The sequence below is a fragment of the Patagioenas fasciata genome, chromosome 9 (genome assembly GCF_037038585.1).
Source record: "Patagioenas fasciata isolate bPatFas1 chromosome 9, bPatFas1.hap1, whole genome shotgun sequence".
NCBI classification, from domain to species: Eukaryota; Metazoa; Chordata; class Aves; order Columbiformes; family Columbidae; genus Patagioenas; species Patagioenas fasciata.
This window is the reverse complement of record NC_092528.1, coordinates 8,023,706-8,049,508: the sequence shown is the minus strand read 5'-3', so window position 1 is coordinate 8,049,508 and position 25,803 is coordinate 8,023,706. Positions and strand designations below refer to the sequence as shown.

General features: G+C 40.8%; 2 protein-coding genes across 8 annotated transcripts in view; both read left to right on the top strand.

Moving 5' to 3' along the window:
- The first annotated feature begins 1,115 nt into the window (after positions 1 to 1,115).
- On the top strand, positions 1,116 to 4,490 carry POLR2D (RNA polymerase II subunit D). Its single transcript, XM_065844760.2, has 4 exons — positions 1,116 to 1,225; positions 2,425 to 2,605; positions 3,060 to 3,155; positions 3,889 to 4,490. Exons 1-4 carry the CDS (start codon positions 1,153 to 1,155, stop codon positions 3,965 to 3,967), a joined length of 429 nt encoding a protein of 142 aa, XP_065700832.1. The 5' UTR covers positions 1,116 to 1,152; the 3' UTR covers positions 3,968 to 4,490.
- Positions 4,491 to 5,286: 796 nt separating this feature from the next.
- Positions 5,287 to 25,803, top strand: part of WDR33 (WD repeat domain 33) — a 70,273-nt gene continuing 49,756 nt past the window's right edge. For 6 of the 7 annotated variants that reach the window (XM_065844648.2, XM_065844647.2, XM_071812413.1 and 3 more), the window contains exons 1-2: positions 5,287 to 5,440; positions 23,048 to 23,272. In XM_065844648.2, the coding sequence (XP_065700720.1) occupies positions 23,069 to 23,272 (204 nt within the window). In that variant the 5' untranslated portion in view covers positions 5,287 to 5,440; positions 23,048 to 23,068. Of the gene's footprint in view, positions 5,486 to 23,047; positions 23,273 to 25,803 lie in introns of all 7 variants that reach the window. The other variant, XM_065844645.2, reaches the window with a different exon arrangement.

Genomic DNA, 25,803 nt, shown 5'->3' with positions numbered 1-25,803 from the left:
ATGATTACTTTAAGAGTCTTAGGCCGGTTGGGCACTCACATGTGAGCTCTCCAGGGAAAACACTACTCCAGAAGTTATTTTACTGGTGGCGTTCCCATGACATAGTGTCGGGAGAGCTATCATCATTTTCAGCCTGCCTGTGCCTTCCAGGGGTCTGTTGAAAGGCGGAGGGAGCTGGGGCTCTTGAGCTTGGAGAAGAGGAGACTGAGGAGTGACCTCATTCATGTTTATCAATATATAAAGGGTGAGCGTCAGGAGAATGGAGCCAGGCTTTTGGTGACAATCAATGGTAGGACAAGAGGTAATGGGTTCGAACTGGAACACACGAGGTTCCACTTTGAGAAGAAACTACTTCCCGGCAAGGGTGCCAGAGCCTGGACCAGGCTGCCCAGGGAGGTTGTGGAGTCTCTGCAAACATTCAAACCTGCCTGGATACCTTCCTGTGTAACCTCAGCTGGGTGTTCCTGCTCTGGCGGGGGGATTGCACTGGATGAGCTTTCAAGGTCCCTTGCAATCCCTGACATTCTGTGATTCTGTTGCTTACTTCTGGGTAGTCTGAAGAACTATCGCCCCTTTCAAAGTGTGTTATTGGTGACAGCAATGCTCTCTCCTCAAGACCCGAGCTGCATTAATGGTGGTTCTGGTGCAGTTACAGTTCTCTCTGGCTGAAGGATGTTCTGGTAAAATGAACAGGCTGGAGCTCCTCACTCCACCTCTGCTGCAAAACCAGAGCCGTGAAGCTGCATCCGTGGCCTGGGTGCTCCCCAGGTACTGCTGCTGGACTCTGATGAGGGCAACCAGCGCAGTTCGGGGCCCTTATTCCCTCAGTGACTGACCAGGAGCCTCCCCTGGGTTTGCTCCGGGAGAGGACGAGCTGGTTTCCCTCAGCGGCACCTCCACACCTTGCTCTCTGTGGCTCTGTAACACTTTGTGCCGATAACGTCTCGGTCCTTCGCACTTCGCGGCCTGTCAGCACACAAGTTCAGCTCCACCACGTCTTTTCATACCGTGTGCCACACCAACGACGCGACCGCTCCGCGCTCCGTCCCCTCCTCCCCACACACCTCCTGCCGGCGGCGGCGCCCCCTGGCGGGTGGCGGACGCCGGGGGAGCGGAGGGCGGTGCTTCCGGCCGGCGGCGCTTCCGGCGGCGATGGCGGCGGGAGGCAGCGACCCGCGGGCGGCGGACGTGGAGGAGGACGCGTCGCAGCTTGTCTTCCCCAAAGGTGCGAACCGAACCGAACCGAACCGGGCCGGGGCGGCGAGGGGCCCGTGGGCGCCGGGTGGAGGCTGGCGGCAGCCTGTGGGGGCGGAGCCGCCCCGCCAGTCACCGGTACACAGAGCCCAGGGGTTAAACGTCAGGGATAACAAATCGTATATGTGTTTGAAGAACCTACGATGGCCAAAATATGGCTGTTCTTAGGTGGAGCGCTACGCCTATAGGAATAAAAATTAATGTTTTTCCTAGCAGGTTGTGGAAAAAAGTTTCTTATTATTTAATATAATCATTATTTTTTCATTGACGCGTCTTGGCATTGGAATAGTGCTGCGTGTCAGGAAAGCAGCTGTCCGGAGCCTCCGCTGTAACCGGGGACACGCACAGTCTGTGTGGTCTTTAAAGAAAACTAGTCGGTATAAATTCTAGAGCTGTGTTTACACCTCGGAGCTGCCCTGGGAGAGGGGGGGAAAAGGGCATTGTGCTGCTTTTTTGAGTTTGGAACAAAAGCATGGTCATGAAACACTGGTTTTCTTTGGCTGTTTTGACACTAAAATCTATATCCTCCCCGTGTTCAGCTCCAGGTTACTTTACCTTTCCATGCAAATAAAGGTCTTTTCTGAGCACGGCCCTGTAGCCGACTGCTCATATACAAACACAAACAGGGAGAGCTGGCTAAAAAGGGGGAAAAAAATCTGTTAAGACTGGTTAAAACTTTTTTGTGCTAATAATAATAAAGTGGGTCAATCAATCTTTCAAGCTAATGAAGCCTTCTTTAAAATATTCGGCAGTATGTACTTTAAGAACTCCTCAGAAGCTTCCAAAGAGCGTAGACATCACTTCTGAATTTTTTTGAACGTTACAGTTCTAAATATTTTCTTTCTGAAACAAGTCATACATTACAGAAGTTCTGCCAAAAATGGGTGAAGAAAGCACATTGCAAAAATGTGACAAACCAGAAGGCTGGGTCTGCATAAGTAAAATTTGTGGTCAAAAAGACAAACACATTGGATTGTCACTCAAAATTGTGTAATTTTTATCTGCATTTTCAGTATGAAATGCTGCCCTGTTATTGGTACAGTTACAGTGAAACGTGTTTTTCATTTCCTTATTGTCCAAAGTGAAATTTACGTAGTAAACTTCTGTACATCAACTTTTTCATCTATGCTTTACATTTTTTTATGCTGATGTTCTTTCATTCAAATGTAGAATTTGAAACTGCGGAAACTCTTCTGAACTCAGAAGTACACATGCTTCTTGAGCACCGTAAGCAGCAGAACGAGAGCGCAGAAGATGAGCAGGAGCTCTCAGAAGTCTTCATGAAAACCTTGAACTACACTGCGCGCTTCAGCCGCTTCAAAAACCGCGAAACCATCGCCAGTGTCCGTAGGTGAGGGTGAACGGCAGGGTATGAGACTTCCCTGGAGAGTTCGGTGTGTAAATTGATGTGGCTTTAGAGAAGTACCGTTTAGTGGAGTTTCCTGACTTGTGCTATAATTCTGGGTCTTGTCTTTCTGAAGAGGCAAGAAAGTTGATCATGTTTGTGGAGGGTTGTACTTTATCTAAGTCAAGCCTTCTGAACTGCTTTGGTTTCAGTATTTAAATGACAGTTGATGGCAGTAAATGGGAGGATTTTCTAGACTTTGTAGAGTAGTGCTGGGGAAGATGACTTAACAGATGTAACTTTTCTCCTCAATGCAGTTCTATGAGTCTTTCCTCCTGAAAAAAACATTGATTTCAGTGCCAAAAGCAGAGTGAAAAACAGGCACCTATTTGGTTTGGTTTATGCCCTTTTATGTTTCTAGCTTGCTTTGTAATTTCACCAAGTTGATGTTTTTCCTCAGTTTGCTGCTCCAGAAAAAGCTCCATAAATTTGAACTGGCGTGTTTGGCCAACTTGTGTCCCGAGACAGCTGAGGAAGCGAAAGCTTTGGTTCCGAGGTGAGCGTTTATGTATTGTAGAAAGATTGCTGTATACTTTCCGGTGATCTAAAGCCAGTTGCGGGCAGGTGCCCTCTCTTCAGTCCAGCTCTATCGATGGAAGAACTTTTGTTCTCTGTCTTCCTTCACATACCCATGGATCTGACAGCGAGGTGATCTTTGCAAGTGTCAACAACATTTACTGGACTAAGTATAAACAGCTTAAATTTGGGTTCTTACCCCACCCAGCTGTGTTTGCTTGGGTTTTGGGGTTTGTGTTTTGTTTTGTTTTGTTTTTTTCTGTTGGAGCAAACGACATTGCTCCTACAAATAGTTTTATGACTAATGTACAGGGGAGCAGTAACTTCTTCACATCTTTATTTGTGGCCTCATGGCTTTAGGTAGAGGAGAGATCAAAATACTCATCTGAATTTCAGTTTTTTCCTTGTATGCTGAGATTTCATAGTGAAACTGGACTGGCTTATGAGCATGAGGCTACCTGGGCTACACCTGCCTTGCCTTTTTGATAAAACATTTTGAGATTGTTGAGCAGAAAGCTGTGAGAAAGACGGAGTTCTGTCATTGAAAGAGGAGGCCCTGCACAGGGGTCGAAGCAGTGTTTGTGCAGTGACGCTGCAGACAGTTCCTGGTGGTTCTGTACAGGCGGATGGTGATTTCTGGCTGTCTGAAATGAAGCCAGGGGGGAGATTACTTCTAAAATCTTTAATGTACCCTCATTGTTCTTATGTTGCAGCCTGGAGGGCCGGTTTGAAGACGAGGAGTTACAGCAGATCCTCGACGACATTCAGACCAAACGCAGCTTCCAGTACTAAGGTTCGCCCTCCGTCCCTTCATGTGAGCAGCAAAACCGGGGAACTCTGGCTGTGTCTCAGCCCTCTGGACTAACCCAGCTGCTGGCTGAGCTGGGGCAGTTGAGACAGAGGGCTCCTCAGTACGGTGTCAGCCTCGGTGCGTGCACACCGGAGCTCAGCGCAGCCCTTTCAGTTTGTTCCACGTCTGTGTTGGCAAGGCCGCCTCCTTCGTGAGAGACAAAGAACCCAAAAAGCCTTTTCCCAGTGGCTCAAGCATTTGTTTCTTCCAAATCCCTCGCCCCCATGTGGGAATTTTCAACATGTTTCTGTTTTTTAGCGGAAATGTATATGTGATTATTTTTTTTGCAAACTTCTAAAAGAGATGGAGAAACTTATTCTTGACTCTTGGAAGGTTTAGAGATGGGCGGCATCAATTTCTGTGGTGTTTTTTTGTTTGTTTTTGTTTGATTGGGACAGTGGATTTTTACAGCTTCAATAATTTTCTATTGTTGTTTAGTATAAATTAAAATATATTTCTGATTAAGGCTGTGTGTTTTAAAAACATTGCGTGCCTATCATGATTTTAGTAATGAGGACCTTCTGGATAAACAGAACGTGTGATTATTACCCTGTGTTGGGGATCTGGGGACTCCAGGTGGGTTGATAACACCATTCAGGGCAGGTCAGACAGGTGTTATTAACTGTGCCCGCAGCCAGAGAACATTCGGGCAGCGTCTCTCTGCTCCCCTGTTCTCTAATAATTTTACCAGCCCACCTAGAAGGAGGAAAATGTTACAGAAAGGAGCGGTTGGGACACAAGGCGGTGTTACATCGAGGCGCTGCTTGTGATGATCAGCAAGGGGTTTCACTGAAGGGAGAGAAATACAATTTTATTTCAGCTTTTATTGCAAACTTAAAGCTGCTGCTGTGCCAGAAGGCTCAGCTGGTTTTTGGCAGCTGGTTTGGGCATGTTACCCCTGATAACATTTATTTCTGTGCTCTAGCGGCGTTACATCTGCGATCCAATAAAACAGACGTGCTTTTCTAGTTAACCACAGTAGCTGTAACTGAATCATAAGAGTTATGACTGCAGCACAAAGCCGAAAGGTGTGTGGTGAATCCGTATTTTATGGAGCTCAGCGCCTCTTCCGAGCTTTCCGGCCGTTGCTCGCGGCTCCTCAGCGCGCACGCGCGCGCCGCTTCGCGCCTCCAGCGCGAGGGGAAGGGTCAGGGGCGCGCGGAGCTTCCGGCGGCGGCTGCGCACTGGCCGCAGCCGCTCCCCGCGCCGCTCCCCGCGGGCGCTTGGCTCCGCCCCCCTCGCGCCGCCGAGCGCGGTGACGTAGGGCGCGTGCGCCGCCCGGTCGCTGGCGGGGCAGGAAGATGGCGGGCGGCCGCGGCGGGGGCTCGTGAGGCGGTGGCTGCTGGGGCCGGCGGGACGAGGCGAGCGGCGAGGAGACCGGGCGCGGAGTCGGGCTGCGAGGGACCGGCCGGGCGGTGAGCGTAGCTGGGTTCGCGGCCGCTGGCGGGGCGGGCGCGGAGGTGAGCAGCCTGGGAAGTGCGGCCGCCTCCGCCATTTTTAGGCCGCGGCCCACAAGCGGTGGGACCGGGGAGAGACGGAGCCCGGCTCGGTCCGGCAGCCCAGTGAGACGGGTGCAGCAGTGAGGGGCAGCGGGGCGGCCTGGGAGCACGGGGCGCGGCGTGGCCCGCGGGGTGAGCCGAGCGCAGGGCCCGGGGAGCGCTGAGGGCTGAGGTGGCGGCCGGGGCTGGGGCTGCGAGCGGACGGGTCGGACCTCTCCCTGCTGGCCGCGGAGCGTGTGGCCTTGCCCGAGTCTCTCAATTCTACTTTTAGTTTTCCTACGTTATTATTGTTTTTAAAAACGTTCTTCACTCTGCCTTGAATTCGAGTGGGGATTGGGTTGTGACTACTTGAAAATACAACTTGGGAAGCCCTGGCTATTACGGGTGGATACAGCCATGTGGGAGCAGTTACTTGCTTATTCTGGAAGGGTGGGTGGATTTAATGAGGATATCGTGGCACATTCCACAGATTGAGACTTACCAGTCTACAGTCACGATACAGGTAGCAAACCCAGATTACCTGCTACATTTGAAAAAAATACTTCAGCATTTTTCTGTTGGAGAGAATTCATTAAACTTTGTGTTTCCTTGAAGAAAAGAAGGGTGTTAGTCCTTTCTTGATAACTGTTAGCTTCTTTGTTGTGAGTAGATATCTGTATGGTTTCAAATACAGTATTTTTAAGTACTGGTACTCATTTGAGCACATCTCTTTGTTCTACAAAAGTTGTTATTGGTAAGTAGTTCTGTACTCTACTAGTTTTGGATCTCATATCCTTAGTTGTAACTTGTGAGTAGTATTTGGGAATCTGTTTTACTGTGTATACATTAGTCCCTCATTCTCTGCAACAGATGTTCATCTGTTTATGCTTTTCCTAACTCAAACTATTCTTTCTTTAAGAAAGGCCATACTGTGTACATACTTGTCAGAGTTTATAGTATGCAAACTATATAGTGTCAAAATACTTTGGAGTTCCCTGCTCCTGAATTCTTTATCAGCTAAATTGATTTTCACTTCTCAACCATTTGCAGCAATATTCCACTATCACATTTCATGTAAGAATATATAATCATAAAACGTATTTCAAATTCTGCTTCTTGACATCTTGCTTAGGTGTGCTGTAGTATTTCTAATGGAAAGATCTGAAAATGTAGGTAAAAGGCTTCTCATTTAAAGACTCTCAGCATAATAAGAAACATCTGGCTTGTCTTTAATTGCTGTTAGCTTTTTTGAAATTCTTTGCCCACCTGCTCTGCAGTTTAGAAGGTAAGCTTTACATGACCTCCCTGCACCTTTGACTGTTCCAGAAGTGAATGGAACTACCAGATAATACTAAGAGCATCAACTTTGAGAAATAAATAGTGAAAGAGGAGGGGAAAAAAAACAAATCTCTTTTAACTAGTACCTAACATTCTCTGCAGCTCACAGTGTATGTTTAATTTAATACCCTACTCCCAGAACTGCTAAAACCTTTTAACTTAAATGTCAGTTTAAGTTAACCTTTTAACATCAGTTACTATAAACAGTTAAAGTCTTTCCCCATTACCTTCCTTTGAACCTGTGCAGCAGTAAACACTAGACTGTTTGGACCGTTGGAACTGAACATTTACCATCGCTTTTGTGTTCCTGTTTGTAGTAGAGGTTAGCGCAGGAAGTAGTAATGTAACGATCCTGAAGTGTGCTTGAGGTAAAGGTACAAGAAATGCCTTTTGCTGCAGCAAAGAGAGGCCTCGATCCGAGGAGCAGATGAAAAAACTGCTGTTTTGTTCCCATCCTTAGCAGATGTCTTGGTCTTCTTACTCACCTGAAAAAAAAATATAATGGAAAAGACTTTTGGTTGAGTAAGAGTAGGTAAAGAATACGATTGAACTTTTTACAGAGATGGTTCCATGCAAAATATTTCACTTTTTGCATCTGGTAGGCACAGGGCTGATATCTAGGAAATTTCTATAGTTGCTTCACTAAGGCTGGAAATTAAAATAATTTTAACCTTGCCCAGATGTTACTCTAGGTCATAGTTTAGAAAATTGTGCGTACCTTTGTGCAAGAAAGTTGTAAAAACAAATTGAGAACTTTGTCTGTAGTGTGTTTGCGAATTTTTACAAAACTTGTTATTTGTTTGCAGTATTTTCATTCCTGATATTGTATCATTTTGTTATTGAAAGTTTTATGCAAAGTAAAACTACAGGTATGCAGGTTAGGTTGGTATCATTAATTAATAAATTTCATTGATAAATAAACCTTAGTGAAACTGAAAGTTGCTAGAGCTTAATGGTGGGGAGGGCATATGTTAGAGATCTTTCAAAACAGTAAGAGTTAAAATACCCTTAGTTTTCTTCTCTTAACATAGAGCATCTCTGAAAGTAAGAGCAGAGAAGTTGATTTTTTGATAGCTAAGTAGTTCTTTGTTGTTTGTATTTTGTTGTTATTAATTTTACTTCAATGTAGATCATCCATGATCCCATAGCCTTAAAGTGGTGCTAAATTTACCAGCAATCTGTTCTTGCTCACTAGTATTTGAAAAAAACCTAGTCAGCATTTAATAGAATGTAATTTCTGGTTCAACCGGCTCTCCACATCCAGTCTGGCTGTACCAATCATTCCATCCTGGAACCTGAAATATGATAGCAAGTATATATTTTCCAGGAAAGAAAGTTCATTTATGTTGTGGAGTATTACTTTTGATAACATGTTTAGTATAAAGACAGTGCCTGCATGGTGATGCGAAATACTGGTTAAAACTGCTCTTCAGTTTGTGGTAGTGTAGATTAAAGTCTATGGTAGGAAAAGGTGAGGCCTGACTGTGTGACAGCATAGTAGAAGCCTGTGTCTTTGTGGAGGTTGTAATTAACAAAGTGGCTGAGTAGTCCAGCCCTTCATTTTTTCCTTATTTTACAAGATTTTATTTCAAGCTTCTTTGTCTGAAGAGGACTTGATTTAAAGAAGAATGAAAACCAAAAGCAAACAAAAAACCAACTCAGAAAGAAACATGAGAACTGTAGTACTTTTTGAATAGCTTAAGCGCAAGTCAGAACTTCGAGTTTAAATCTGTTACTGACTTGATACTTTTCCTTGAGCCGTGTTCTCTGGATGTGGGGGGTTGCTGGAGACCAAATTATTTCACACTTTGAAACTGAGCTAACTGGTGGTATTCCTGTTTTATCTCTGCTCCAAGTTATAAAATGGAAGAAGTATGATTCTGTGTAGCAAGAATGGCCACAATAAGCAGATCCCAGTTTGTCTAGGAAGATACATACCTGTTTTTCACTTATTGTTAAAAAGAAAAACCCAAGCCATGTTCCTTAGAGGTACGTTGTTGAACAGAAAGAATAAGTGCCAACTTTCGTAATATGGGATAATCTTTTATGCTGCAAATCCATGTAAATATACTTTAAGGATTGAAAAAATGTGCTAAGTGTAATAATAATAGTGAGTTGTGCTGAGTAAGTTGTAATGTAGTCTTATCAGGAGTTGGGGGTTCTAAGCAGTTTCAAGAGCCATTGTTTTTCTCTTAATTTCTCTCAGGTGTAGGGCAACAGGCTTGCTCTACAGTATTAAACTTTACTGCTGACTAACTGTGATAAAACTTCTGTGTTGTACACAAGTGTTATTTCAAACAATTACATGGAAGTGTTCTTAAACATATATAGAATATTAGAAGTATAGGCAACTTCTTAAATTCTTCAGACACAAGTGAAACCATCTTTTCCTCTCTGGCCACTTATATACTGCAACAAGTAACCCTAGTATATTTTTTTCTATCAAAAATGAGTTAGAAGTTTAATTTCATTTTTCATTTAAATAGTATTTTTTTCCCCATACACTGTTAAATCTGAACACGTTATATGTGTACTTTCAATTAGCGAGTGAATTTTGGTACGAAGAACAACAAAGGACTTGTCATGAGGTCGTTGCTGTTATTTAATTAGTCTTCACCACAATGAAATGTGCCGGTTAAAAAAAAAAAATCATACTGACTTTTGAACTTTTGAAAATGTAATGAGTGGAGTTGTAGATTTGATGTCACCTAGAATTTTTAGTTCTTTTAAATAATAGAAGTCAGAATATTCTGCTGTCTTCTCTTAGTACCAGAGTTCATGCAGTGGTGTAGAGAGCTGTACAGGGCCCCCCCCTTCTCTGAGCAGAAGTGTGATGTTTGTTTGTTTTCTGTCTGGCTCAGTTTTCTGTTTTGGCCTGTGTCTTAGAAACGCTGGTTCTGGAACTGGTGAGGTAGGAAAGAGGAGCTGATGGGAACATCCGTCTCTGCCATAGCGTTGACTCACGCTCTGCTGAGTGACTGTAACCACGTGTCGAGAGGCACTATGCTCTGTTCTTAGTTTATATGGCAGGTATATCAACTTTTTGTAAAATACATCCCTAAATGTTTAAAATCGTGTCTGTTTAGTACCAAGTTTTAAGACAGTTGGTCATGAAACCTGGAATTTAGATTGCTCTTAGTCGCTCACCTGTAACTCTACCCAGAAGTGAGTACCCCTGAGTGTGGCAGGACAGGCCAAAAGCAGTTTTGGAACTAAAAATATAGATAACTCTGATTAATTCTGTGTATTAGTATTTGAAACCCTACTAGATGTGCACACAGATACTTGAAATACCCATGTTTCTTCAGTTTAAACGTTTGAGTGTTCTTTTAAATCATTTCCCCAAATCCAAAAGAAACATGATACAAAAGAATACATTTGTCCTTTTTTTAAAGGGAGGCCAGCAGGATAACATGGAGTCTGCCCGGTTTTATGAGTTTAGTGTCGTTTTTGTGTTGATTATGATGTTTTGGCAACTCAGTGATTTGTATTTTGCCACGGCTGTATGAGTATTCATCTGCAAGTGTGAGTCTGGAGCAGCTGCACTTTGCGTTGGATAAATGGTGCCACAGCTCCAGCTGCTGCGAGTGCTGGACTTGCAGCCTAAGGGCTGCGCAGTGGTGGAGCCCTGCCCTGGCCAGTGTACATTTACAGTCACCTAAACTGGCATTGCAGCCCAAAGTGGTAACTTCCTATTCTTCCGATCATGTGGGTTTTCTCCTCTACCTATAGAGACATTCCTGGAACTCCGTAGTAAGTTGGTTGAGCGGCTGCTCTGGGTTTGGACCAATGTTAGCAAAAAGGGTACCTTAACAGAGAGCAGGTTCTTAGGTGGGTGGCCAGGGTGGTCACCACATGTTAGTTTAAAGGAGACATTAGGTAGGACAAGGAACATGCCACTGGGGTCAAGGCAGGGCTGCTTTTTTCACGTCAGCAGTTTTAGGTTGTGTTTGGGACATGCTGGAACTTGTTCTCAGCAGGCCTCTGGATGCTGCCTACAATGCTGAATTGCCCTCAGTAGCTATTGCTGCAGTTAAATTGTGTGATCATGATGTACAGTCGTGCTTCCTACCACTGTTCTCTGCCCCCAAGCCCAGTAAAAATCACCAGTTAACTTTGAAAATGCCTTTCTTCCTATTGGGACATGTTTATAAGCAAACCATTATACTTTGCAGACATGAGTGAAATTTCATTATTATATCACAAGAAAAATTACAGATTGCCCAAATTTGCAAGTAGGAAGACTGGAGGTTAAGTGTTAATATTGTATTTTCATTCTACAATGTTTATGCTGTTCCTAAATGATGCAGTTTGGAGTTAAATCCATAATTGAGTTAGTCATCAAACCATGTTTTGCAATCTCTACTGGAAGATGCAAATACTTTTGTCTCCTCAGCAAATTTAAGCCTAAGAAATAAACTCTATTTCTAATAACTTTATATACTCTTAACTAATATAATAAACCCCAGCTGCCAAGCTTTCTTGTAAAGTAAGATGAAATTACAGATTTAAAACTGTTGACTGAAGTATTGCTTTTGCCAGGAGAACTTGCTGATATTCTCAAGACAGATTATATGAAGTAGGAAAAAGAAATACCAAGGGATTTTAGACCTTTGGAGAACTTAGTTTTCAAAACTGAAGCTCTCTGGTGACATGCACTTCTAATGAATTGTCATTCCCATGTGGAGCTCACTCTTCGGTAATTGGGGAAAATCTTATATTGGACTGTTGCTCTTTGAAAGGCTCCATGTGGGGTTAATGAATGTGAAGTTGAATTTCCTTTACTGAAAAATGTGTTGATAGAGCAGATGGACACATGATTTTATTGAACAGCACCAAGTAGTGAATGTGAAGGCTATTTACTAAAGAAACTCAAGTGTGATCATTGAGCAGTGTGTATATATCTATTCATAACCATATACAGGTGTTTGCATGGCTCATAATTCATGAGGAAATACCGGAAAACTTATCTTCCTGGAAGAGCTGGCTCTGTGATTCCAGTTAAAAGCAAGTGTACTTCTAATTTATTTTCAGCAAGTTCTGTTTGTATCAGCCATCAATTTAGGAATTGTCCTAGTACTGAAAGTTTCTCTGTATAGAATAATCTCTATGTTGACTATGTTTTAAAATAGGCATGTTTCTGACAAAACTTTTAGAACCACTTGAGTGATATTATGTAGGCTTTCAAACACTTGAGAGCTCAGAATTACAGTAGTTACCACAGGTTATTTTTTCATATTTTAAGTTTGTTCACCATTGAATTCAAGAGTTTCTAGCCTTCTCAGTAGCAAACAGGGGTTATGCATTGATCTTCCACACCAAGCAGTGGCAAAAGGGTAGTTTACATATACACTAGACCTTTAGATCTTAACTGGAGCAGATGTTAAGCTACACTTTGGAATTCTGTCTTTATCCACAAGTAATTTAAAAGTGCTCTTTTCCATAATTTTGGGGGTGTTTGGTTGATGGAGTTTGTGGCTTTGTTTTTTAAACTTCTCTGGTTCACCATTGGGTCAATAATGGGAAGCATTATTAATGTAGAAGTATGGTTTGAATTTGTCTAGCAGAATCCATGAGGCTTGTTTAGCAGCATTCTGTGATTGATAAAGTTTTGATTGTTCTCTGCAATTCCACTACTCTTGCTTAAGGGTGTCTCTATTATAATAATTATTTCTGGGTGTAGCAACTGTAGCTATTACTTCACATCTTTTGCTATAAACATTGCTGCTAATTTAACTTCTCAAAAATTTGAGTTTTGGTCTGGGGGGATAACAAACAAATCTCTGTCTTGGATAAATCTCTGTGCATCTACTACAATTTTTCTCAAAAGAGAATCAAAAATCCTTGAGGGAAAAAAATCTCCTTGGATAGTATTAGGAAAATACTGTGGGGTAGTATGTTGTAGGGCATTTATCCTGCAGTGTGGCTGTAGAAATGTTTAGTATCTGATTTCCTTGCATTGAATACATGAAGTATGTAATTAACCTTGATGTGTCTGGAAGACGGAGGCTGTGTTACACAAAGCCTCTGCTTCTAGATGTGAGTTAGCCAGGGTGTAGACATGGGTGGTGAATGGCTTTTACCATTAAAATATGCAATTAAATAGAAAGAAATTACTTTGTCTTGAAGTATTCTGCTGAAGTGTTACATCTCTTTTTGGAGAGAGAAAATAGAAAAAGAATCTTTGAAATGCTGTTAATAAATACTGAAAAACATCGGTTTTAGTTGTGGGGCTTTTTACCTTCTTACTCTTACCATATAAAGGCACAGTATTTCCCTTCCTTCTGCTCCTCTGTCTGGACTTCAGCTTCTTAGTTTTAGAAACTATTCTATCTTTATTTGGCCCAGAAACTGGTATGGCAAACAGCGTTGCTTTTTTGGAAGACTGGCCCAAGTAAAGTTTAGAGGAAAAAAAATAGAAGAGCATTCTTTGGGTCACGAAGTAGAGATTTGCTTAATTCTTCTCTTTTGATGCTTTGAATATTTACTTTTACATACAAGTTGCAAGAGTTCTGGGTATGCTTGTTAAGCATTCAATAAATAAAGGTTATGAAAGGTGAATCTTTAGAACAAGTTAGAACTCTTAGGAATTCCCAAGTCTTACTAAAAAGACTTGAATATCTTCTTGTCGGTATTGAATTTGAAACTCTTAGGGACTTGGGTACTCAGCTTTGTTTAATATATTAAAATGTATGTTTCTGCTTGATAGTGTGAAGCAAATCAAACTGTTAGATTATGTGGACTTTATCATCAGAATCTCAGTAGATTGTTTCTGAAATGAAGCTACTGGTTGCTGTGTTTCCCTACTTACATTTCATTCTGCAAACTGCTGTAGTCCTTCTAGTCCTTTTCCATTCCACTGATTCATAGCGTTCTCTGAAGACATTTTTGTAGGATTTCTTGCCACTTTTTTTTTAATCACCCCTTCACTGGTGTTTGTATGTTTTATACAAATGAGGCTTTGAGTCTTCTAAGGAGTTGTCTCAAGCCATGTATAGACAAATGAAAGCAAAATGGACATGTTTCTTCCATATGGTACCTAAATAATAATTTGTCTCTAGAGTCCAGTAAAGTTAAAGTTCAATCATGAGTGAACTGAGAAGGAAAGATGGTTTGGGGTTTATGTACCTAAAGAGTAGCACTTGAGTTGAGGGGGACATAGATGTGCTTGAGGAATGGGTCAGCAGAACCTTTCTGAAGACTGGCAAGGAGATGTGCAGATTTCTCCATGTGTGGCTATAGTCTCATGGATTTGAACAAGCTGCAAAGTGAGTGACTGAATAGCAGTCTCACTGAAGAGGACCTGAGAGTTACAGCGAATGCCAAATTGAATGTGAACAAACAATATATTCTCCTTATTTATAAGATGAACTGCATATTGGGTGAAACTAGGAGTATCCCCAGCAGAATCAGCTGTGAGTTTAATTTTTTTTTCCCCACTAAGATTAGTGTTAGTTCAGCAGGTCCTGATATAATAGCCACCTGTAGAATATCTTGATATCTAGGATTGACAAGCATGAGAAGCTTTTTTTGCTTTTAAACTGCTTTTCCTTTGTTGTGTTTTAGTATTTGTCATCCTATGTTATATCTTTTGTTTCCTGACAAAATGGTAGCTCCAAAGCAAAGCATCATCAGTCATCACTTCAGCATGAAAACCAAGCTGGATGTATTTCGGTCAGTTAAGATGAGTTGTTGTTATTTAGTGACTCACAGTAGCATAAACAGTCTGGGTTAGTTATAAACTAAATGCAGGTCTTGCCAAATGCTAAGCAAGAGTCAAAATGAATATGCTGGTAATTCAGAGGGAGGAAGAATATTGCTTTATTATTAAAATATTGCAAGTAAATTTTAACTTAAAGCAAAACTGTGGAAATCATGGCAGCAGACCAAATCCTGGGTATCTTCTATAATAACTGAGGTTTGGTTGCAGTCTGCCAAATATCCTCGTAGTGCAGTTGGTTGTTTCCGTGTTCGTTTTGAAGTAAACTTCCAGAAATGGGCTGTGCAAGTTGCTTTTGTGAGGTGCAGAAAGGGAATCGTTCTAGGCTGTTTTACTTGTGAAAGCAGTTTGCTCTGGACAAAGTGGTAGAGCAGGACTTGTCTCTTCAGTCCTGTTAACTAAAGTATTTTGACTTTTTAATGACATGTGAAAGCTCCTGTCTTCTGTAAATCCGTCTGCTTTGGAATGAGTCAGGTGTTTAGTTTGGGCATAAATGAGGAATGTTTGAGAATTGTTTGGTTATTAGATATTTATTTAGCACCTGAAATCCAAAATTTGAAGAAAGTGTTAAATGTACATGTGACTGCTGTGCTGTTAAGCAGAGTCGACTGTTGAGGACAGTCCCCCAGGCTCTGTAACCAGAGACTTTCAGACTGACTGAAGTTTATTCCCTGATAGCCCATTCTCCCTTGGGCTTTCAGGTGTCTTCATTTGTCTGGGTGCTTTCTCTGCTGCTTCTGAGATTCTTGGTTGTAGTGTGTTTGTATGGGAAACTTCAGAGGTGTAGGGCTTTTGTCAATTAACCATCAGCACTACTTCTCTTCCTGCAGAGAATGAACCCTTTGAATCAAAAACTGCATCGAAGTAATCCCATTTTGCCAGGCCTTGTTCACTGTACAGTGGAAGATAGTTGTTTTCTTGATAGGTGTGTTAGAAATGTTACATGTTTTATCATTTCAGACTCCATATCGTGTGTGTGTGTGTGTTATGGTTGTGTTAAAAATATGAAGGTTTAAGCTTAATGGGGAAACTGCGCATAATGAAAGTACACAACTGAAGTTAAAGGGGAAAAAAGTAGTAGATTGATGGCTGGGTATGAAACAAAAATCTTTGAAATATCTCCAAATATTGTGGTTGAACCTTTTGGGCAGAGTAGTTTATTTTGCTTAACTAATGGTTAATTTGAGGATCTGTTTCTGTGTTTTTGATGAAGATGTAGGAAATTTATTTATTTTCATTTGCTGTTGAAATAGAATGACTGAAATGAGGAAAGCTGCAGAATCCTCTTCCCCCCACTTTGCATGGTCAGAATTTAAAACCCCATTTCTAGGAAAGTTTTTATCACAAATAGGATACGATAGAGAGCGGATGCTAATGTATGTTGGCAGTACTGCAGGAGAGCCCTGGGGAAATGTGCTTGCTGCAGAGAGCAGTAATGTTGCTTGCTAGCAGACTTGTATCATATAGGTGAGTATTGGTCTTGAGTTTTGTGATTTGGTGTGTTCTGGGCCTCCGGCACCTGTGGATAATTAGAGAGTCTATTCTCAGATTGCAAGAATGGTCTTAGGTTTAAACTTGCTATACTCATGCCTGCATGTCCTTAGAATTTTTCTTTAATCTGCATCTAAAAATGCAGCAAACTACGTGCTATTTGCTATTGTCGTGCCTTATGTAATTCAAAGGTGGGAATAAGATTTTTTTTTTAAATACTCTTAAGGACAAGAATCTTGTGCATTTTTTTTCTTTTCTGTTAAAAAGCTTTTTAAATCTACATTTGACCAAAGTATGTTATTTCATGACTGCAGGGTTAAGTTGGGCAACTTTGCACTTCGTTGTTGCATTTTGTTGACTGATGCAGACTTTCTTTGCCATTGGGGTACATGATGTTTTTACAAAAAGTGATGATCTATTAACTTAGTTCCAAGTCAAGACAGGCCACAGAGTGGCTTTGAACATGAGAACATATTTTTCAACTCATTTTGTATTCCTGCTTAGTATAACCATTATCTTTCATGAATAGTGGGAAAAATTATCATCTAGTTATAGAACTGTAAATCAATAAAGATCCATAGCATTCTTTCTGGACTAAATTTGTTTAGATGTAGCACTTCTGATGAAGCAGCTCTGTCTGTCCAAAATCTATGATCTAGAAATGGACTGTTAAAAAAAAAAAGTACTTGTAAAATGGAGATTGAGTGCCTCACACAGGTGTACCATTTTCAGCCTTCAGGTAATCTTGTTTTGTAAATCTCATTAAATGGTGGTGGTTGTTGTTTTTCCCAATGCAGTGGGAAACTGATATACAAAGCAATTCCAGGAATAGGTCAAATTAAGATATTCTTCATTACATAAGCAAATTGGCATGATTTTTTTTCTTTTTCATAATTTTTCTGTGTTTTCAGAATGGGATTATCTAGTGTGCTGTGAAGTAAGCTTATGATCAGTCTTCAGAAAAATTATGATAGCTGCATAGAGCAGCAGCAAAGTCACCTCTGCTGTGAGAGTTTAATTCACTGGCAGACATGCAAATTAGTTTCAGTAGATTTCAAATGTACCTTCAGAAAAATGTGGTGGAACCTTGCTGCTGCTAGTGCTGTTTTGCAGTGGTTTTAGTAATGTGAGTTTCTAATATTTGTAGATGATAAGCATATTCGCTTCAGTGAATGCAGCAAGGGAGATACATTAACACAGATTCAAAACTAATATTTTGTTCAGGTTCATTTCCTGTTTGAAAGCAGAATTATTTTGGAATACCTAATTAGGCAGTTTAACATGTTAGGAATACCATTTACTTGAGATTGCATGGTTTGCAAAAGTGAAGAATGTGTTTTTCCTATGTTAGGAATACCATTTACTTGAGATTGCATGGTTTGCAAAAGTGAAGAATGTGTTTTTCCTATGTGTTTTATTTTCTAAAACATGAAAAAAAATGAAGATGGCAAAACCAGAACACGTTCTGTCTGGAATGTATCCTTCCACATAATTCTTCTGCACTGGGCAGAGGTACAATTCCCAGGTCAGGAAAAAGATTGGATGATGAGACCAAGAAAGAGCTTTCCTGCAAATATTGTGAATGTTGCAGAAGGGGAAGCGGTGGGAGCATCTCCTGCTGCTCTCCGGGGCAGAGATGCACATTCTTCCAAACCAGGAAAGGAGGGAGAAGTTTTTTTGAACTCTATACTGTGTAAAAGAGGGAAGGGAATAACATTAAATTGTATTTGGTCTGATTTATTTTTTCAGAACAGGTGTGTTTGTTCAGATGTGCTCACAGATTTAAAAACTGCAGGGGTGCATTTTTTTCAGAGAGAACCATTTACAATAGGACTTTTGAATTTACAGAAACATTACTTGTTACCTTGTAGAGGTAAATGTGCTTGTCTAGTCCAAGATGGCATTAGCTACTGATGTATCGAACAATAGACTTGTTACACTGATTTTGCACTGTAATGTTCTTACTTTATACTTTTACCTCAGAAAGCTGAGGTGGTTCTTCTTTATTAGTGTGTTTTTTCACTGAATATCCTGAACCATGTGTTGGACTCCAGTGTCCTACTGCAGTGCAAATAATTACTATTAATTTTCACTGTTTCTGTTACACAAGAGAAGTTCTTGCTTTAAAGCCTACAAGTAATTTAACTATCTAATATGCATTTAAAGAAGTAGTTTCCAGATGCACTCAGGGAATCTTTAGCACGTGTTTTCCGTGGCTGGTTTAGCCATTTCAGGGGGATGTTTTTGAAGCTGCAGTGTGTTGTGTTGTACTGGGCAGCCGAGGGTTTGCAAAGGAACCAGCTGCTGGTGCTGCCCAGAACAACCACCTGTGCTCCCACTTGGAAACAGGCTTTTCTTCTGACGTGCTTAGATTGTTACTTGCTGTTCGGCACCCAAGTTGCTTGCGCTTCGGTGAAAAATGAATATGAAAGCACGTTTTGGTTACCAGTTATTGCACTTCATTAATTACTACTCTTGGGGTAAACCATATAAAATCTGTGAAGATCATACATAAGTCAGATATTCCCCCCCACCCAGTGTTAAACTATCCACAATAAGTGATGCATTTAAGTGATGACTCTATTTTTCTCCAAACTTGACCTGATTAAACCAGTGTAGGAGGATGCTTTGGTGTTTTTTATTTTGCTTTCAGTAGCCTAATTTGTTTTATTTTGATGTAGTGAAGTTGTGTGTGAATTGCTTTTGTTGCATGATTTCAGGCAGGCAAGTCCAAATCTGTCAATTTTCAAAACTTATTGCAGGATATATTTTTATAGTGAAGAAACAGCCATACTCAAATAAGATGATACAGTAACAATGTTAATAAGTGAAATGTGTAGCCTTATTTGAGTACATGAACTAAGTGGTAACTATTTTCTATAATGGGCTAATACTGTATGTAATTTACCTTGTTTTAAAAAGCCAAACTCCACAAATACATCTGTTTTGTGACACTGTGCTGCCCTGGGTTATCCTCAAGTTTGTTTTTAATTTCTAATTCTGTTCTACAGCCACATCCCTCTGCTCACTTGATAACTCTAGTAAAGCTGCCATCTTTATGGCACTGTTTGAGCGAATGAAGGCTTGCTCTGTTGCAAATGTGTTGTTTAAGGAACAGCAATGGACATCTCAGGTCCTTTCACAAGCTCCTTCAGTTCTCTTGTACAGTTTCTTCTGCCCAGATTTCTCTCAACTAAATTATTTTTAATTTATCCTTTTTTGACCTGTATCTATTTATCATTCTCTCATTCACTCTCTTTCTTGACTGACATTACTCCTCAGTTGGTGTTCTGTTTCTATAGTTACTCTTTCTGTATTTCTTCTAACTTGTCTTTGGGCTATTTTGTCCATCTAATCCTATTCCTGCCTTCGATTTCATGTCAGATGTGCCTCCATTTATTCCTCAATTTGATTGCGTTTTCCAGGCTTTCTTTTGTCATCAACTGAAAAGTAAGCCCAGTTACTTCCAGTGTTTCTGAATGCCCTTATCTTTGCTCAGTGACTTCATTATATATTCTCTATATATATACGAATACATTTAAGCCCCAAATATGTAAAAGCTAGTCAGCTGTGACGGGGTATTTGTGGGGACAGAAAGGGGGAAACTAACAGTTCTTTGAAAAGTTATGTTTCTGTTGCAAATGATGAGGATGCACAAAAAAATGGCATGCAGAAATTCACAGTTCCAGTTGTGATAAAAATATAATGAACTAGAAGAAAATAGCCATTAATTGGCAGCATTACTATCCAGAAACAATAAGAAGTGACCTATGCTTGATGTTGGAGGAAATCCCACTGTTGCTTCTAATTCTGTGCATTAAGGAAAAAATCGAGGCTTTCATTTAAACACTTCTTGTTGAACTTTGAAAAAGCTCAAACAAAAAAATCCCTACGTCTAGTACTTTGCTTAAAATAGGAAATTGGATGCTGCTACTTTGGATTACGCATTATCCTCTAATATTTGTTTGCATGTTTCTACTCAGTCTCCCAAATACAGCAGGAGCTTTAGCTGTATAGAGGCGCCGACTTCAGATAGATTTTTTTTGTATCAGCTAAAAAAAAGTAAAGGAGAGCCTGTTGAGGTGTTGGTTTGTCCCAACAGAAGACAAAGTAGAATAATGGTAACTTAAATGTTAAATATGTATATATGTCTGACTGGAGTAGAGGTTTTTGGAAATAATTACTCTGGTTCCTGTGTAACCTCATCTGGGTGTTCCTGCTCTGGCGGGGGGATTGCACTGGATGAGCGTTTGAGATCCCTTCCAATCGCTGACATTCTGTGATTCATCTGATAACAGAATGTCTTCAAAAAGCCTCCCTCATTTCTAAAGCTTCTTTGTTTGGAAACTTCACTCTGTGTGTATATGCACATGTCTATATGCATGTGCACACACTGGTTTATAGATTTATGTATATATATGACGAATGCAAGCATGGCTTGGGCATAAATACCTGATGTGGGTAAAATCACAATAATTGTGGCATTATTAAAAGAAAATGATCATGAGTAGCTGGTAAACAAAAATCATTTTCCACAGTTTGTAACTGCAAGTAGGAGGCTTTTTGTGTTAAAGGCAGCGACTTCAGAAGTTGGAGAAGCAGCTGGGAACATGAACCCTTCATTTTCCTAATGCCCTGTCATTTCTCTTGTCATGTTGTTGTAGTTGTGATGTCACTTACTGTCATAACCATGAACTTGGAAGGGTCTTTAGGCATGAAGAGGTGTAGTTAACATGTTTATGCCTTTGGTCACCTTTTAAACAGTATTTTTTGCCGATGTTGATTGCTTGTTAAGTGAATGTTGTTTATCTAAGATAGACACATCTTGCTGTAGTTTTGGGTATGTCCAATCTAAATTGATCCATATCGTAGCTATTTCTTTATTTGCCTCTGTAATTGAAAAATTTTCCTTGAGAGATTTCATTTTCTGAAAGGTGAGAATAAATGATGAGTTAACTTGCTTTGGAATGTTTCTCTAAAAAGACATTTTAAAGTACCGTTTTCTTGCAAATATATCTGATCAAAGTGACTTTGGAAGCCTCAGCATATATCTTTGTATTCTTGATCTTGAAATTTATTTTTCCATGGTCTATAAGAGAGTACAGTTGAGCAGGTTTGAAAAAATGTCTCTCTCCCTCTGCTTTAAGTTACTGGTTGGTACAGACTTGAGGTAGATTAGTACTGCAATTTTTTTCTATTTTTGTGTGGTAGTGTTAGGGGTACCTGAGAAACTTCCTGCAAGAGACAGTTTTGATACCTTTTCCTTGCTTCAGATGAGATGAATGTTGTAGCTGTTGTGTTAGTGGTGTTATCATTGTGTTATTTGAAGGCAGACATGGTGTCCTATTATACTGCCTGGTTTTGGGCAGCTTTCAGCCGCAAGATGAAAGTTTGTTGATTTGCAAGCTGGTCTCTTTTTCCAGTTATACAAGTTGGTTTAATAAAAGATACTACTTCTGCCAGAGGTCTTAAATGTCCTTACCTCATTTAAGAAAACATGCTATTGGAGTTTGGACTTGTTTGTCTTGAATGGAGAGTGGTTGTAGTGGCTCTAGTTTGTGTTTTCCCCTGTACATTAGCAGTTAGTGTAGCTGACGGCCAGGTCTCATAGACGCTTGTTTTATAGCTGGCCTGACACACAGGTTGAGTGGAAATGAGCGTGTGACTTGGAATTTTGTAAAGCCCATGAAGGTTAATCCCTCCCTGTGCCAACAGACTGGCTGATTATTAATGGGTAATCTGCTCCTTGTAGTCATAAAGAGCATCTGAAGAAGAGTCAAAACCGCCTTTTATGTCTGGTATTTCTATTGTAGCTTTATTTTGCCATTTTAAAAATTGAAACAAAAAAGTGAGAGAAAATTTTAAGACTGGCAGTTGAAATAACTTTCCAGCTCTTTCAAATGGGGGATACAAGAGCTGTAACTAAATAGGAAAGTACATTTATGAATTTACAAACAGATTATTTCAACAACAACAACAAAAGTTTTATTTCAGTTGTTTTTATTAAATGCACTTTGTGTAACCACTTCAGCCTTCATGCAAAGGAGGGCTTCTCTGCCTTTCTGCAGTCCCTTGATGACAGTGCTAGTTTATTTTGGTTTAAAAGTTTTGACAAACTACAGGTTCAGGTTAGGGGAGGGGTGCAAGTTGAAAAATGTAGTGAGCTCTCACTGGTTCAGTGTCACTGCTTAGTCTGAAGTTAGTGTATACTTTAAAAACAGTGTATATCGCAGTTTTCAGCTGTGAAGAGGTTGCTGTGATTGATCTGATCGTTTCAGGAGTTTTGCAGACAGAAAAACTATGTTTTAGATGCATTTCCCTCTGTCATAAAGAAGTCTAAATATGGAAATTTTTTCAGTGCCCCATACATTTTCTTAACATTTCCAGTGAGTCTTGTTGGGGGAAAGCTATGTTTGGTTATGTGTATCAAACCTTGATAAATATGTAATATTTATTTTGTGTTAACAGAATCAAAAGCATATCTACAGGTAGAATGTGATCTGTGGTTTATTTACTATAAGTTATGTAAACGGAATGCAATTTTATTTTCAGGTCCTATAATAAGGTTTTAAGGCAGAGCTTTGAAACTTTTTTTCTTGTTAGTAGTTTAATTTGTAACTGATATGGTGTTACCTGTTGTATATTCAATCTGAAATACCATCTTCTGTTGATGGGTCTCACAGTTTCTCTAATTTACTTATACCGTGTTTATTGAGGACACTCTTTTCCCACCCGGTTCCTGTTTAGGGATGGTAATGTAAATTTTATAGTGATCTGTTTCAGTACAAAGAACAAAGTAATTGACCATTTTAATGCCAGTGTTATGTAGCACAGGGGAAAAATAATAACTGTTCAGAGGAACCTGCAAATATTTCTTCCCAATAGCCAGTGCTTTATGAAGTTGTTATTCATCCTTGGAAACCTAAGTTAGTGCAGATACTAATACGAGATTTTTGTGGTTATTGTGTAGTAACCTAGTGTTTCACTTTTTACAGTCTTTCAGAAACAAGATCGCCATGGCCACAGAAATTGGCTCCCCGCCCCGATTTTTCCACATGCCGAGGTTCCAGCACCAGGCGCCTCGGCAGTTGTTCTACAAAAGACCCGATTTTGCCCAGCAGCAAGCAATGCAACAGCTTACGTTTGATGGCAAGCGGATGAGAAAAGCTGTGAACCGAAAGACCATCGACTACAATCCCTCTGTAATTAAATATTTAGAGGTTAGTTAATTTTCTGATTTAGTATGAAAAACTTTTTTCCTTGCTGAAACTTGGGATTGTGCTTTTCAGCATCTATAGAGCATTCTGGAATACTCTTGATATGTGCTGTATTTTCAAACTAAGTGATAAATATCTGTAAACTTAGTGTAGTATGAATGCAAGGGGGTTTGGTCCTTGGTGATAAATTTGCATGTATACACAGCTGATTTTGTAGTTTGTGTAAGCACCAGTTTTTACATCCTTCTTGGAATTCCAACTTGGAGTGCAACTGAGTGTCTTGCGTGATGTTCTGACTTTTCAGTAAACACAAAAACTTATTATGAATAATGTAATTGTTCTTATTTTTGGTTTGAAATAGTATTACGGTTTAAGGCAAGGCGGCAATAAAACATGGCAGACACTCCCTGTTATCCCCTCACTTCCTGCCACCCCTTTCCTTTAGATCGGAAAGATGATAAGATAAGGGAAAGGGAAGAGAGACTTCAAGTTGGAAAGTTTTAAAGGGGTTTTACTAGCACTTCTAATAAATAGAGAATATATACAAAATATACAAAACCAATCTTGCATGCTCGATGTGGAGTTGGTGTCACTCCAGCAGCAGAGCTGGGTGTGCGGAGCTGGTGGCTCCAGCAGCTGCAGCTCAGGCCCCCGGCAGTTGTGTGCGGGACTTCATGGCAAACTGGAAACTGGTTCCAGGGATGCAGGGCCCGAGGCCTGTAGATCACAGGCAGATAGACAAGGTCCTGTCTAGATGCTGGCCATGATCAAAGAGAAAGTGACCCTCGTGATCACCCTCTTATATAGGGGGTATGACGATTATGGGATGGAATACTTCAGTTGGTCAGTTCTAGTCACCTGTTCCATCCACCCCTCCTCAAACATGCCCCCCTCACAACGGAACATGGGAAAACTTATCAGTCTTTCTTGGCTACCATAGTAATAAATCTAAACATGAGCTTCTTCAGCATTCCGTTGGTCTCTTATCAGCACTGAGTACAGCATCCCAGGAAAAATATGCAGGCTAAAACTCGGAAAAGTACAGCCACCTAGAAGAACTTAGCTGAAAGAAAAATCACTAAATTGAGAACTGGTCTTGTTTTTAACAAAACCAGGACAAATAGAAATTTCTTGAAGTGGGAAAGAAACTGTTATTCCTTCTTCTCCAAAACCGGGGCAGCATAAAAAAACCAACACACAACACGTTTTCTCATCATTTTACTAAATAGCACTGCAACTTGCAGTGTAGTCTCTGGAAAAATTGCTTTCTGTACAGTTAATAGATACAGAACAACTTTAATGAAGTTTTATATTCCTGTAAAAATGCTTGTTTAGCTTTCCTGATGGGGTGCTATTAATTTCTTAAGAAATACAATTTGATGATCCCGATGTACTGTGCAAGTACTGGATATTAGCTCAGAAGCAATAGAATTAAATCTGTAAATACAGAAATTTTTGGAATCTCAGCAGCAACAATGCAAATGCATGATGAAATGAATTCAATCTGCTGTGGCTGGTGCATGATTTTAGCTCATAAGTGTTAACAATTGGAAGGTTTTCTTAATAGATTAAATTATCTTCTAAGAGGGAATAGAGTGTACTATCAGCAAGTTTGCTGATGACACGAAGCTGGGAGGAGTGGCTGACACGCCAGAAGGCTCTACTGCCATCCAGAGACCTGGACAGGCTGGAGAGTTGGGCAGGGAAATTTAATGAAATATAACCAGGGAAAGTGTTGAGTATTGAATCTGGGTAGGAACAATGCCAGGTTCCAGTATAAGTTGGGGAATGACCTATTAGAGAGCAGTGTAGGGGAAAGGGACCTGGGGGTCCTGGTGGACAGCAGGATGACCACGAGCCAGCACTGGGCCCTTGTGGGCAGGAAGGCCAATGGCATCCTTGGGTGTATTAGAAGGGAGGTGGTCCGTAGGTTGAGAGAGGTTCTCCTGCCCCTATCCTCCGCCCTGGTGAGACCACACTTGGAATATTGTGTCCAGTTCTGGCCCCTCAGTTCAAGCAGGACAGGGAACTGCTGGAGAGAGTCCAGCACAGGGCAACGAAGATGATTAAAGGAGTGGAGCATCTCCCTTATGAAGAAAGGCTGAGGGAGCTGGGTCTCTAGCTTGGAGAAGAGGAGACTGAGGGGTGACCTCATTAATGCTTACAGATATATAAAGGATGAGTGTCACGAGGATGGAGCCAGGCTCTTCTCGGTGACAACCAATGATAGGACAAGGGGTAATGGGTTCAAACTGGAACATAAAAGGTTCCACTTAAATTTGAGAAGAAACTTCTTCTCAGTGAGGGTGGCAGAGCCTGGACCAGGCTGCCCAGGGAGGTTGTGGAGTCTCCTACTCTGGAGACATTCAAACCCGCCTGGTCACGTTCCTCTGGAACCTCATCTGGGTGTTCCTGCTCCAGCGGGGGGATTGGACTGGATGAGCTTTTGAGGTCCCTTCAAACTCCTAACATTCTGTGATTCTGTTGTATGTTTAAACACCAAACGTTTAAAACATACTCCTATATTTTAGGAA